The sequence below is a fragment of the Suncus etruscus genome, chromosome 1 (assembly GCF_024139225.1).
Source record: "Suncus etruscus isolate mSunEtr1 chromosome 1, mSunEtr1.pri.cur, whole genome shotgun sequence".
Lineage (NCBI taxonomy): Eukaryota > Metazoa > Chordata > Mammalia > Eulipotyphla > Soricidae > Suncus > Suncus etruscus.
Genome location: NC_064848.1, coordinates 70,361,097 through 70,376,050, shown reverse-complemented (window position 1 = coordinate 70,376,050; position 14,954 = coordinate 70,361,097). Strand labels below are relative to the sequence as shown.

The window sequence follows — 14,954 nt, the reverse complement described above, 5'->3', positions numbered from 1 at the left end:
AAAAATAAGCTGCTTTCGGACTTGGCTTTTTTTTTTTTTGTCTTGTCAATGTCTGTTACTAAGCAGGTTTGGAAAAATGACCTTCCTTAAGGGGGGCGGGGAGGGAAAGAGCAGACAGACAGACACACCACTGGGGGTCCGCTTCCGCCCAGCCCCGTGCACACACTCAGTTGTTCTGGACCCGAGGCTCTAGGCTGAGCTTTCCGGGTGCAAACCTCCACTTTGAGCACCCTCCGGCTGTCTGGAAAAAGCAACGCGGTGTTTTCTCGGTGGGCGTGCAGGTGTGTCTTGCAACCAGACTCGACGTTTGCCACGGGTTGCAAACCCGCAGCTAGCTGGTGCACTTAGAAAGGTGGGATGATGAGTGGGTGGGTGGGGATAGAGTTGAGGGGCGGGGGGCAGGGCCGCTCACGCCGTCTCCCGCCCGGGGTGTCCCGGGAACGTTCTGAAAAAGTATCCAAAAAGTTGTGCGCAAGAACGCGCGCGCGTGCGCCAGCGTCCCAATACGCACATCCCCCCACAACTTGGGTCGCTGCTTGTGTCGACCTCGCCACTTGGGTCGCCGCACCTCCGGGACGCCTCCTCCTCCTCCTTCTCCTTCTCCTCCTCCTTCTCCTCCTCCTCCCAGTGCAGTCGGGGTTCGAGTGTTCCCTGCTCGAGCGCAGCTTCGCATTTCTTCGCCTCTCTTTAGGGGAACGAGATGCCCAACGACGACGTCTTTGCCAAGCCCTCGGCCCCGTCCGAGGTCCACCACGGCTCCGGGACGCCGCCGCAAGGCAAGGCCGGGGCCTACGGCAAGACCTCCGGGGCGCTGCTCGGGACCCCCGGCGGCAGCTCCAGCTCCGGAGGCAGCAGCAGCGGCGGCGGGAGCCTGGGCTCGGGCTCCGGGCCGTCGGGGCTGGGCGCGGGCGCGGCGAGCAAGAAGTCGCCGCGGCTGCCCAAGTGCGCGCGCTGCAGGAACCACGGCTACGCGTCGCCTCTCAAGGGCCACAAGCGCTTCTGCATGTGGCGCGACTGCCAGTGCAAGAAATGCAACCTGATTGCCGAGCGGCAGCGCGTCATGGCCGCGCAGGTGAGTGCCTGTGGGTGGGTGGCAGGGCCCGGGGCCCGGTGCGGGGTGCGGGGTCCGAGATGCACGGGGTGAGCAGCCTGCCGGGCCGCGGGGCTTTTTGCAGGCGGGGTGACTCCGGACCGACCGTGCACCGACGCCGGCATCTCCGGGCCCGAACTGAACTCGGTTCGCGGTTCTGATAGTTTGCACTTAAAACTTCTTTATTCGGGGCCGGGTAGGTGGCGCTGGAGGTAAGGTGTCTGCCTTGCAAGCGCTAGCCAAGGAAGGACCGCAGTTCGATCCCCCGGCGTCCCACATAGCCAGGAGTAACCCCTGAGCGTCAAACGGGTGTGGCCCAAAAACCAAAAAAAAAAAAAAAACTTCTTTATTTTTTTTCTGGAAAGTTTGCACTTATTTTTTTTTTCCTCCCTCGGAGAGTTTGCACTTAATATTTTTTTTCCCCAGATAGTTTGCACTTAAAACTTTTTTTGTTTTCGGAGAGTTTGCACTTAAATGTCTTACTTTTTTTGCGTTTTGGGCCATAACCGGTGACGCTCGGGGGGTTCCTCCTGGCTATGCGCTGAGAAATCGCTCCTGGCTTGGGGGACCATATGGGACGCCGGGGGGACCTAGCCGCTGTCCGTCCTAGGCTGGCGCGCGCAAGGCAGAGTATCCCTTGCGCCGCCGCTTCTGCTCCATGCACTTAAAAATGCTTTTTTCGGACAATTTGTATTTTATTATTATTTTTTTCAGATAGTTTGCACTTACACTTTTTTTTTTTTGGCGAAATCTCCGTTGCGGGGTTCAGGCTTTTATGGTGACTAGGATTCTCTCCCCCCTCCCCTCCCAGCATATAGTTGGCTTTGAGCGCAGACTCGGGGGAGCCCTGGGAATTCACTGTCGAGCAGAGAATCGGGTGGTTCGCTTTACTCTAGGAGTCTTTACCGGCTTTTCTGCAGTTCCTGGGATCTTTGCTATTCCCCTTAGACTAGGGATCGAGCTCGCCCTTTGCTCGCTAAACGCTTTGGGCCCAAGCGGAGTTGCAGAGCTGGCTCTGGGGCTCGTCTCTCCCGTCGGGGATCCCCGTAACCCGCCACTCCGGGTTCCCCAGCTGAGATTTGCAAATGCAGGCATTAGGGGAACGGAGGACGAAGGCTCCCGGGCCCGCGTCTCCGTTTTGCAGACGACGTGCGGGGGAAACGGGCATTTTTTTGGGGAGGAGGGAGTCGCGGGCGGATTGCATGCTCCGGGGCTCCAAGCGCATTTGGAGGCGCCCCGGAGTGTGGCTGGCGGCCCCACCTCGGCCATTTTGAACACGTCGGGAAGTTTCTCCAAAGCTTTTTGCAGGTTTACCGTTTGATCCAAGTTATTTTTTTCCAGCCTGTATCACTTGGAGGATTAAAAATAAAATGCACTTATGTATTTTTCATGTGCATGGGATAATTGCACCAAGTTGAAGTTTTTGTCATGTTTGCTCATTTTTTAAGGAGTCCTAAAAAAGGGAAGGAACTTAACATTTCAACCGAAATAGTCCTAGGTATCCTAAAAGTTTTTTTTTTTTTTTAAAGGAAAGCAGAACATAAAATATTGCAAAATAGAATAGCGACATTTTCCCACCTAGAAGCGGTTTGCATCGTTTTAGGACAGTATTTGAAAATATTCTTAAATGTTAAAATGCAAAAAATGTTAAAATAAATGTTAAAGTTCGCGAACAAAGTCCTACTTCTTGACATAAGAAGATCGAACACAACCACATTAGCTTATATAAAAGGTTCTCAAAAATCTCCTTAAGTTAAATATATTCTGACTTCATAGGTTATATGAAGAGGCATTAAAAAAGATTCTTTATTTTAAACTTTATAAAGTTTTAGTCTTTAGTGACACGAAGATAATACTGAGTAGCATTAAAATGCACCTCAGAGTTTAATGAAAGAAAAAATATCTAAATTATTCCTGTAGGAAGGAAAATAACCTGAGCATTTAGAGGTTGACTTAAATGTTCACTGTAGAATAAGAGAGGAAGACTTCTCCTAAAAATGTATTAAAATGGTTGGCTAAATAGGGCCATTATTTTTGTTTTGTTTTGTTTTGTTTTGTTTTGATTTGGGGTCACAGCCCGTGAAGCTCAGGATTTACTCTTGGCTATGTGCTCAGAAATAGCTCCTGGCTCTGAGGACCATATGGGACACCTGGGGATGGAACTGTGGTCGGTCCTGGGTCAGCCACATGCAAGGCAAACTCCCTGCTGCGGTGCTATTACTCTGGCCCCAATAAAGCCATTATTTTTGTATACGTTTTATTAGTAGGGTCACACATTGATAAAGGCTATGTTAAAGACAAAAGCAAGGGATTTCTTTTATACCCCAAAAAAGAGAACTTTGATATTAAAAAGCATCAGATTTTTTATCCCAGAAAAATTGTGCTATGCTAGGTTGATTTTAACAACCCATTCTAACAACCACTACAGTTATTCTTAAGATATTTTCACATTGTTAAGTGAAAAATTCTTCTTGTTAAGGGTAAATTTCTTTCTTAACCAAGACTGCAGTTTTTTAAAACGTATAAATTATACCTGTGTTTTGGTTTACTATTTTAATATCAACTCCGGGCTTGTATGTGGATTTTTGAAGTTGACTGATTTCACTTGCTCATTTCATTCTCACTTGTGGTCAATTTCAGCACAAAGTCTTGCTTTTTTGCTACTAGGACCAGGCAAAAATGAAATATATTTTCTTTTAACCACGCTTTTTTTTTTTCCCAAACCATTAACATTTTTTAAGCAGATAAAATAGAGGGGACTCTGGAGAGTTTTAGTCTTTTCTGTTCTGTTCTTTTCTCTCTTCTTTTTCCACAGTTACAGTGCTCAGGGACCATTCCTGGTGGTGCCTGATATTGAATTTGGACAGACTATGTTTAAGTCCAGCACTTTACTTCCCCTATTAGCTCTGCAGAATGTCACACTTGGCCTCTATCTTCTCTCCCCCTCTAGCCTCTCTTCTCCAGAAACTACAGCAAATTTCAGCCTATTTTTTCTCATTACTTTTCATATACCCCTTTACCTTAGGGAACCTCCCTTACTAAATGCCTTTCCCTCTAGTTCCAGACTAGCCCTTATTTCGTATTTTCCCCTCTCCATTCTCCTATTCATCAAGGTCCTGTTTCATAGTATTCCACCTCCATCAGATTCTTAGGACTTTTTGGAGGGAGGTTGGGGTGGTGGGGAGCAGAGTGGCACACCCAACAATGCTCTGCGGCTGCTCTTGACTGTGCTCTGAAGTGACTCATGGCAGTGCTCTGGGATGAATAGTATGGGTATTCAAATTAAAGTCATCAGGATAACTACAATGTAGACAAGCACCTTACTTTCTCTGGCCCCGTTATTCTATCTGAAGACATTTGGTTTGAATCTCTCAGCTCAGTTTAGGACATACCTAAGGGCTTTGCCTAGTTTAGTTTGGAATTGAACTATTAACCCTCTGTTAGATGGTGATTACCATCTAATCTGGGATCTGATTTAATCAGGCTGTATCTTGCTAAAACTTCTGTTTCCAGTCCAATGTCAGCCCACCCTCCCTCATTCCTCTCAGAGAAGGCTTCTACTTCTACTCCAATCTGTCTGAACTAAATTTTTCTCATCTCCCTAGTCAGCCTTACTGCTCCTATGATTTGCTCACTCATTTGTTTATAATAAACATTTTGGAGGCACTCATTGTGGACCCAAACTCTACCGCCATACTCTTTCTAAGTTTTGTCTGCATAGTCATCATTTCCTGCGTAGCTTTAAAAAGAAATTAGAGATTCTTAGATCTCTCCAGAGCTGAGCATTTTTGCTGTCTGGGGGTGAATATTGACTTCAGTGGTTTGGGCTAAGGGAGTTGAACAGTGTACATACCAATGTGTTGGAGAATGACCTGCTGCCCTGTGCTTATTACAGGTGGCGCTGAGAAGGCAGCAAGCCCAAGAGGAGGAACTGGGGATCAGTCACCCCATCCCACTGCCCAGTACTGCTGAATTGCTTGTCAAGAGAGAGAATAATGGCAGCACCCCCTGCCTGATGAATGAGAGCAGCAGCTCCTCACAGCCCCCACCACCGGCTAGCACCCTCACCTCTGCTTCATCAGGTAAGGATTCTGGGCTGCTTCATCAGGTAAGGATTCTGGGCTGAAATGGAACTAGGGGTCCCCTGTGTCCAGACAGGAGGGACAAAGAAAGCCCCATGGGCCTGCCAACCATCCTGTACTTAGCTTGTTCATGCCTAGAGGATGTTCTTAAAGAATTCTTCCTTTATAAAAAGTATTCCTTTGGCTCCCTCTAAGTATAGATGGCTAAGAATTCTAAAACCTTCAGTTCCACAGCTTCACTTTCCTGTTGGGTTTTAGCCAAGAGTAGACTCAGGTCAGAGAAGTCAAGTTTGTTTATTTCTTGACCCACTCCTGCATTTGGAAGATCTGAGTTGGAAGATCTAAGTTTCTTAGAACTGAAAGTTTTTTCTTTCAGCTGTGATTTTTGGGAAAAGTGTCTGGAAATTGATTCTAGGTATCAAATTTTAAAGTGCTCCAGGAAGTGAGATAGAATGTTCTGTTGTGCTATATAGTTTTCCATGCATTAAGACTGCATAAGAGAGGGGGCTGTACACAACCTTACTCATTTAATTTTTTTCTTAGAGTACCTGAAGTTTTAATCCATATCATGTGAAAGCTAAGGTTTAGGAAGTTAAGTGACTAGATACATGCACATTTTGGGAAGGAGCTAACTCCATCTATCTTCAAAGTTTTAGGGCTTAATGGCACTTCCAAATTACCTGATGTTTTTGTATGGATATGCCAAATGATGTGGCTATTTAAATTTAAATTATTAATTTAAATGATTAACCATGGATTCAAATGAAAGTATGTAAATAGAATATATTTATATAGAAATGTAAAGTATTTCTCTAAGATCTATATAGAAAAAAGTCACACAAAATATTCATATTTTACTAAACATCTGAAAACTCAATATTAGGAAATGCAAATCAAACCTATAGTTTGATATATATATGTATATATATGTATATATATATATATATAGTTTGATAAAGTCCTATGAAGATAGCTCTTTATCCAAGAACAGGAAGTTAGTATTGGTGAGAATGTGGAGAAGTCAAAACTATTTCACACCCACCATTGGTAGGAATAGAAAATGGTACAGTTGCTATGAGGAAGAAGAGGAGGTACCTCAAAAATTTTAGAGTTTCTATATTTTCCTGAAAGTCTACTACTCGGGGGTATGGGCATCACCAAAATCAGTATCTTGGAAGATACTTAAACACTCTTGTCCTTAGTGTTATTCCTAGAGTTAAAATGTGGAAGTAACCGATCTATTTTTGGACTGTTAGATGAACACAATGTGTTATAGCAGAGACGAAAATTACATAGCCTTTAAAAGAGAAGTATGTTGCGACACATGCCACAATGTGAAACTTGAAGGTAATAATTTTACTATGTGAAATAAAAGTCACAAAAAGGGGCCTGGAGAGATAGCATGGAGGTAAGGCGTTTGCCTTGCTTGCAGCAGGACTGCGATTCGAATCCCGGCATCCCATGTGGTCCTTTGAGCCTACCAGGAGCAATTTCTGAGCGTAGAGCCAGGAGTAACCCCTGAGCGCTGCTGGGTGTGACCCAAAAACAAACAAACAAAAAAAATAAATAAAAGGAGTCACAAAAGGACAATACTGTATGATTCTAATTTATGAGGTTTCTAAGGCAAAAGAAAAGTGAATGGTTGACAAGCACTGGCAGAGGGGAATGGAGATTACTATAATGAATATAGACTTTAAATTAAATGAGAAGAATATATGCAGATAGACAACCCCATTTTCTGTATAGTCACTGAAGTCTTTGTTCATATTGGTAATGCTTTTATATTGTATCACAATAACATTGAAAATAAATGTTCAGTTCTTCAGTTTCACTAACACATTTTGAGCAAATAAATATAGGTAAGTGGTACTAATTGGATAGTGCATTTTAATTGATTAGAAAGTTCCACTTGGTAGGTTTAGATTGCTAAAACCTTAAGAAATCTGTTGAATCTGTGAAATTCACTTGGAAAATACTTTATATTTTTAAGACATAGCTTGAGAATTATAGAATATCTTGTTTTTTTTTGGGGGGGGGAGAGGCCCACAACAGGTGTGTGTGTGTGTGTGTGTGTGTGTGTGTGTGTGTGTGTGTGTAAAAGGGCATGGGACACCATGTAGTACGTGGGATCGAACTTGAGGCTGCAGCATGTATTCAAGCATTTTTGAGTCTTCTCATTCCATGGGATGCTTGTAGAACCTGCTCAAACTCCATGAAACACAGCCTGTTGTAGTGTGGGATCTACAGTGTAGGTTTTCATGGTTTATTCAGTTTGCTGGACTTAACCCCTGGGTAAACTTAACTGCCTATTATTAATTGCTGCGTAACTTCAAATAAGTCACCTAAGGTCTCATAGCCTTTTATTTTTTCTGTAAGTTTGAAGATTTTATGAGTCTTAAATATGAAAAAGAAGAAAGTGGTAAACAGGTTAGATCTGGAATATACATTGCAGGTAGGTATGTCTATGTTACTGGAGCTAAAGATTCTATAATGGAGGAAAAAACAGCAATTTGAAATTGCTCATAATAGATATTTTTAACAAATGGTTTTCCAACTTCGCTTTTTGTAGATAACATCTTATGAATGAGATCTTGACACTTGAGTTTTTTTGTTTGTTTGTTTTGTTTTGTTTTTGGGTCACACCTGGCAGCGCTCAGGGGCTATTCTCGGCTCTATGCTCAGAAATAGTCCCTGGCAGGCTCCGGGGACCATATGGGATTCGGGGATTCGAACCACCGTCCTTCCGCATGCAAGGCAAACGCCTTACCTCTGTGCTATCTCTCCGGCCCCGACATTTGAGTTTTAATGTTATGCTGTTTCTAGAACTTATATGATTGAATAATATCTAATCTGGGTTTCTCTAGTGAACTTAGCTGGAGAGCTGACAAGAAAGTATTCTCAAAGAAGCAAAAGGGGGAGAGTAATAAGTCATTTACAAACATCTTACAAGGTGGGAATTACTACTGCTTTTGCAGATATGGAAATCAGGCTAGTAAATATTAAGGAAATTGCCCCAGAGTGAAGCCGAGTTGAATTGAGAATTGATTCAGGTCTGTCTGCTACCAAACTCCTTTCCATTTTATCTTCCTGCAAAGATTGAGTGGGGTCCCTGTTGTCATGATACCTTGGGAAAATGGACTTGGTTTACTCTTCAGCAGGGACTCAGGGTTAACAGGTAAAAAAGAACAATATTCAGTGAAAAAAAAAAAAACAACCCAAAACACTGCCATTCTTCATTGGCATAGAAGGCTAGACAAGTCTGGTGAGAGATGTAGAGAAGGCCCATGGTGGATAATGTTAGTGTGGGGATTTTATAAAGCACTAATTGTTGACTCAGGTCTGAGGTGCTGTCCTGCAATTCACCTTGGAGGAATGAATGTCTGTGTTTGATTTATCCCAAGAATGCAAAGCTTTGAGAAGGACTTGAGGCTAGGTGAAGTTTGGTAGATTTCTAGTAGTGTTTCTGAGTGGGAAAAGTTACAAATTGAAAAGTAGGAGAGCAAGGAAAGGAAGTTCAGGAGGCTTTGACTGCAGAGATCACACCTTTGCTTTGGAGTTGATAGGATTTGGCTGGCCTTCAAGGTCTTGAACCAGCACTCAGAGAGGGAATATGGAAGCTTCACTGGTGTTCAGACTATGCTCAGGTGTGAGTTGGAAGAATTCTTTCTGGAAATTTTGCAGCCATGGGAAGATGTGCCTTCACTAGTCAGTTCCTGCCCCTTTGACAACTGGCTGGTTGTTCATTATTTACTGAGCTTCAGAGCTCTTGAGTGGAGACTGATAACTAGACTCTGATGGAACATGAGCAAGAGAGAACCAAAAATTTAAGTTAAACGATAAAAATATGCAATAGAACAAATTGGGAGAGTAAGAAAGTGAAGAGGGTAGAGGAGAAAGAGAACCAGACCAATAGAGAATGCATGTCCTTCAAGTTTATGCAGATAGCTGGTAGCTGGTGCTAGCAAACATGAGGCTTATATTAATCCTCATTGGGAGGATTTTTTAAAAATAATGTTACTCAGTGGTACAGAGCACAGAAATATATTCATTGAAGATCATTATTTTTCCATCTCCATCTCTAGTCCTCTTATGTTTGTCATTCTAGGATACTTGTACTGGTTTATGTGTCTAGCTTTTCAAAGATAAAAGAGTTGTTTATCTTGTGTATGTTTAGTTTTTTTTAAATATTCAAAACAAATTGGAAATTTTTCCCACATGGTATTCAGTGATAGACCTGTGGAAGACTAGGATTCAAAATTACTTGGTAAGAGGTAAAGTCGTAGGATTGTAGGAGCTTTTATGAAGAATAAAATCTACCTACCCCACTCATGTGGTGGCACTTAACTGCTGTTTTCTTATTTGTTTGTTTTGGAGCCACACCAGCAGTGTTCAGGGATTACTCCTGGCTCTGCTTTTGTGAGTTACTCCTGGTAGGCTCAGGGGACCGTATAGGATGCCAGGGATCAAACCCAGTTGGCCTCATGCAAGGCAAACACCGGTCCCACTGTGCTATCACTTCAGCCCTGCCCTTTTATGTTTAATAACTAATATTCAGAGTCTTCGAGGGAAGTACCTAGATGAAATGAAACCTATTTTTATGTTCTTGAAGTTTCTTATTTAGCTTTTGGCTCCTGAAAGTGTCAAAATGGCTGTGAGAAAATGCCCATAAAATAATACAGCTGAGATGATGGCTTGAATTCTAAGAATTCTCTGAAGGAAATTGGGTTTGCCAAGCTGCTTCACTTATTGGAGAACTACCTCTCTGTGAGTTATAGACTATAGGTTGCAAGAAAGTCTCTTCAATCCTTAGCCAGAGATCTGCTAAGATTGACCAGAACATTGACCAGAGTCCTTGAATAATATGTCTGAAAAAATTTTATTTGCATCTATAATTAGGAGCCTTACTGTGGAAGAAATAACCTTTCCAAATACTTCTTTTTATTCCTTCTTTGTTTTTGCTTTTGAGCACATCTCTTGTGTTCAGGGCTTACTCCTTGTTCTGTACTCAGTGCTTATTTCCTTGCAGGACTCAGGGGGTACTATATGGGGTGCCAGAGATTGAACCTTGATCAGCGTTTTACAAGGCAAATGCCCTATACACTTTACTATCCGGTCCCTGTTTGCATTTCATATTGTTGCAGATTCAGATGCTAGTACTGGTTAATAGTTTTCCCCAGTTGTTTTCTTGGTAGCACCCAGTAAAAAAACCAACATTTTTGGTGATAAATGACAATGAATTAATATAGCAAAGCATTGTCTGTGATTTTACTGATTAAAGTTTAGCATGTAATATATTTATAAATTTTAGGATTTAGCTACTTAAAAAAATATCACTCCAGACATTTTTCTCTTTAAAACTTGATTTCTCTTTGTAATAAATCTGTGCTCTTTCTTTAGCTGCCTGTGAAGTATGTCTTATGTTCTTTACCCAGTCTGTAAACTAAGGTATATGTTTGCTTCTTTTTTGTTGAGGAGAAACTGTCAAGTGAAGGGCTGTATTGTGGTCCAGGCTGCTCTGCATGTGTGCTCTTTGTTAAGAACAGGAATGTTATCTCTCTCAGGCCCTCCCTTTTGGAGCACCCTGGACTTCCACATATACACTCTTAGGCACACTCCCCCATGTCAAACCACCTCCTACTTCTGAGTCTTCCCCAGAAAGCTCAGCCTTCTGGGGCCTGGGACCTGGTTTCCCTCATTTTTCCCAGCTTGCAAAGGTCAGTGGAGTCTGATAATGATGGGACCCTTCACCCACTCTCCTTGTGAATCTTCCTTTCTGTTCAACACATGCAGAGTGCCAGCACACTGTTAGGGTAGTAGTTTGTTGTGTCTTCTCACAAAAATGCTTTGCAAACATGAAATGTGGTAGTTTGAAAATGAAATCATGTCCATCTTCTCCCCCTCACCCCGGAAGCTCTTCCCAGTAGGAAATGTAGCTGGTGAACTAACAATGGAAGATACCAAGTTCTTTACATTTCAAAAAGTAGGATTTAATTTCTAAGCAGTTAAACATCATAGCCAAATTGAAAGGGAGGTCCAGAAGTTTTCTGTACACTGCCCACATATAGTCTCTGTCTCCAGTATTAATTAGGATTCTTCACCAGAGTGATTGGTGTTAAAATTGATCAGCTATACTAACATAACAGAGTCTCAAAATCACCAAAGGCTTTGATTTGTGTTAGGGTTAACTCTTGATGTTACATGCCCCATAGATTTGAACAATTTTTTTTTTTTTTTTTGGTTTTTGGGCCACACCAGGCGGTGCTCAGGGGTTACTCCTGGCTGTCTGCTCAGAAATAGCTCCTGGCAGGCACGGGGGACCATATGGGACACCGGGATTCGAACCAACCACCTTTGGTCCTGAATTGCCTGCTTGCAAGGCAAACGCCGCTGTGCTATCTCTCCGGGCCCAGATTTGAACAAATTTATGATGATATATATCTACCATTATAGTTTACAGAGGGAGATTTTTTAAAACTTTTTTTATTTATTTAAACATCTTGATTACATATATGATTGTGATTAGGTTTCAGTCATGTAAAGAACACCCCCCTTCACCAGTGCAACATTCCCACCACCAATGTCCCAAATCTCCCTCCATCCCACCCCACCCCACCCCCACCTGTACTCTAGACAGGCTTTCCAGTTCCCTCATTCATTCACATGATTATGGTAGTTCTCAGTGTAGTTATTTCTTTCTTTTTTTTATTTAAACACCTTGATTACATACATGTTTATTTTGCTAGTGTATTCTATTTCTACAAACTTGTCTATTTTGGACATTTCATATAAATAGGAACATTTGATAGATGCTGTTTTAGTTTTTTGAATAATTTTTGGAGCTTGATATTTGTAAGGTTTTTATTTTGTAACATATTTTCCTTTTTGGTGGGGGAAGTCTCACAGCGTAATTCTGTGATTTGGCAGTGTTCTGCTGTTTTGAGAATGCAATCCTGGGGATTTGGTTGTGCCCAAGATTGGGTTAGTTGTATCCTTTGGAACTATCCCTATAGACTCTTATTCCCTTAACAAAATCTAAAAGATCTCTATATATGAATATGCCACTTAAAACTAATTGAACATTTTGGGGGGCTGGAGAGATAGCACATTGGATAGGGCATTTGCCTTGCATATGGCAACCCAGGTCGATCCCTTACATCCCATATGGTCTGCTGAGCTTGCCAGAATTATTTCTGAATGCAGAGCCAGGAGTAACCCCTGAGCGAAGCCAGATGTGGCCCCCAAACCAATAATAATAGTAATAATTAATACTAATATAATAATTGGACATTTTGGTGCTCATCTGATTACTATAAATAATGTTGCTGTGACATTTTAGAGAGATACATCTTTCATTATCTTGGGCATACAACTAGGAGAGAGAATTACTGAGTTATACAGTAACATAATGCTTAAATTTTGAGGTAGTACAAGATTATTTTTAAACTCAAGGTCTTTTAAATTACAAGGTAGATGCCCTCATTCTGGCAATCACTACAAAAACTCTTGGATAACCCAAAGTTGAGATCATGGCAGATTCTCTAGGTTTGTGTCTTATTATCATTTTACTAATTCATCTTTAAAAATCTCTTGTCACCTCCTTAAAACTACTGTTAATTAGCAATGAAAACAGCAATGTTTGAGAGGTAAACCAAAGATTTGAATTTTGGACTTTCATGGTGTGTGTTCTGTATTCTGGTAGGAACACAGGTTTGTTTCTGTCAAGCACTTTACATACCTTGGGTACACACATTTTTACTCAGGAGGGAGAAGAAATGTAATTACTGCCTTTAAAATTTTGTTTGTTTTTGTTTTGGGGCCACACCCGGTGGTGGTGGTGGCAGTGCTCAGGGGTTACTCCTGGCTGTGCACTCAGAAATTGCTCTGGCAGGCTCGGGGTAATGTATGAGATGCTGGGAATTGAACCTGGGTCCTTCCCAGATCTGCCATGTGCAAATCAAACGCCCTACCACTACACTATTGCTCTGGCCACTGCCTTTGAAATTTGATATGAAAACATTTAATCAGTTTAGTCTTTGGATTTCTAAAAATGAAAAATTACCATCACTCTTATGGGAGGTAGAAGAGAAAAATCAAGAGATGATGTATGTATCTTCCTTACATTTTAGCCATGGGAAGAGATTAGTTCTCAATGTCCTTAAAATTACTACAATAGCTGTATTGGAGGATTTTCTAGATGGCCATTCTGGGCACTATAGACTTGGCATTTGCTGCTAGGAAGAGTTCGGGCTGTGAGAATGCCAATTTGTGTCACCAGTTACATCTGCCTGCTCCACCCTGTCCCCAGGAGCTCTTGGATCTCCTGGTTCAAGAATTCTATCCAATGAGCACAACCCTCGGCCACCTACAGTTCTTTGCATCTTGTGGATGCCTTTCTTTTCTAGCCATTGTTTTAACCAATTTATTCAAACATTTTTCTGTAAACTATATTAAATCAATGCCTTAGTTACTTAAAAATGTACAGGTAGTCTCATCAAGTATATTTCACATTGTTCATCCATTACCACCCTCTGTCTCCAGTAAGGTTTCTTCTCCTCCTCAAACTGTAATTCTACTCACTAATGATAATAACTCCTTTCTGTCCCTTGAATTAACTAATCTAGGACAGCTCCTAGAACTAACACTTCTTTCTTCAAAGCTGCCTAGTTGGTCTTTGAAATCTCCCATAGACTCACATGAGATAACATGATTCCTTTTATCTCCGTCAGCATCCTTCCTGACTTCTCCCTTCTCCCAGCTCCCAGTGCTTTTTGCTTTACTGTTGATTTCTTTCATTACAACTGTCACTTTAGGGTAATGAAGAATCTGAAAGATTCTTGAAGGATTGAAGTATAGGAACAGGACCAGGGGATGTCAGCTAAGCCCTATTCAGGATTCTATAAATGCTGGACTTTGTGCTTAGGAGTGTTGTTCTTTGTGCTTTGAAGTCCAAGAAATAGGGTATGGGTGTGTGTGTGTGTGTTGTGTGTGCTAGTGACCTTTGTGGCTTTGCAGAGTTTGTTCCTGCTGTGCTTGTCATGAGGATCCACATATGTATATAAATACATATATAGGAATTTTTTATTGTTTCATTTTCCTTTCTGTTTATTTGTTTTTGATGAACACCTTGTAGTGTCCAAGGCTTACTAGTGGCTTTGCTCAGGGATCACTCCTGGTAGGAACTTGGGAACTATACAGGATACTGGAGATCGAACTCAGGTTGGCTGTGTGCAAGGCAAATGCCCTACCAATTATTGTAGTATTGCTCTGTTCTCCAGACTCAAATTTCTCTATTAATTTTCAGGTATCTTCTATTTAGACTTACAAGTAGCTCATTGTGACTGCATTTTTAAACCAAAATTTACATTTTATTCATTTGATTGCTGAACCAAATTACATTTCAAATTCAGTTTATTCTAGTTTCTTAGCTCAGTTTCCAGATTTTACAGTCATCATTCTATTCTTACTGTACAATACCAGTGAACATACTTTTTAGTAAAAGTACAAAGGAATCCTTAAAGTAGTCTATAACTTATTTCTTGTCAAGAGAAAATACTGATTTAGTATTCATGTAAGCAGATTTTCTGATGTTTATTAGCCCTGAGAATTCTTAGATACCTTGGGCTGGAGAAATAGGTAATGGATTTGCCTTGAATATGGCTGACTTGGGTTCTATCCCATTACCACATATAATCCAGCAATCTCCACCCGAAGTGATCCCTGAGCACAGTCAGGAGTAAGCCTGGGTCTGTGGTCCAAAACAATAACGAAAAGAGTTATTAAGA

At 41.8% G+C, this 14,954-nt stretch overlaps 1 protein-coding gene across 1 annotated transcript in view; it reads left to right on the top strand.

The window, feature by feature from the left end:
• The first annotated feature begins 700 nt into the window (after window positions 1–700).
• DMRT1 (doublesex and mab-3 related transcription factor 1) overlaps window positions 701–14,954 on the top strand; it is a 119,350-nt gene continuing 105,096 nt past the window's right edge. The window contains exons 1-2 of the mRNA XM_049773768.1: window positions 701–1,072; window positions 4,986–5,172. Of these exons, the coding sequence (XP_049629725.1) occupies window positions 701–1,072; window positions 4,986–5,172 (559 nt within the window). The remainder of the gene's footprint in view (window positions 1,073–4,985; window positions 5,173–14,954) is intronic.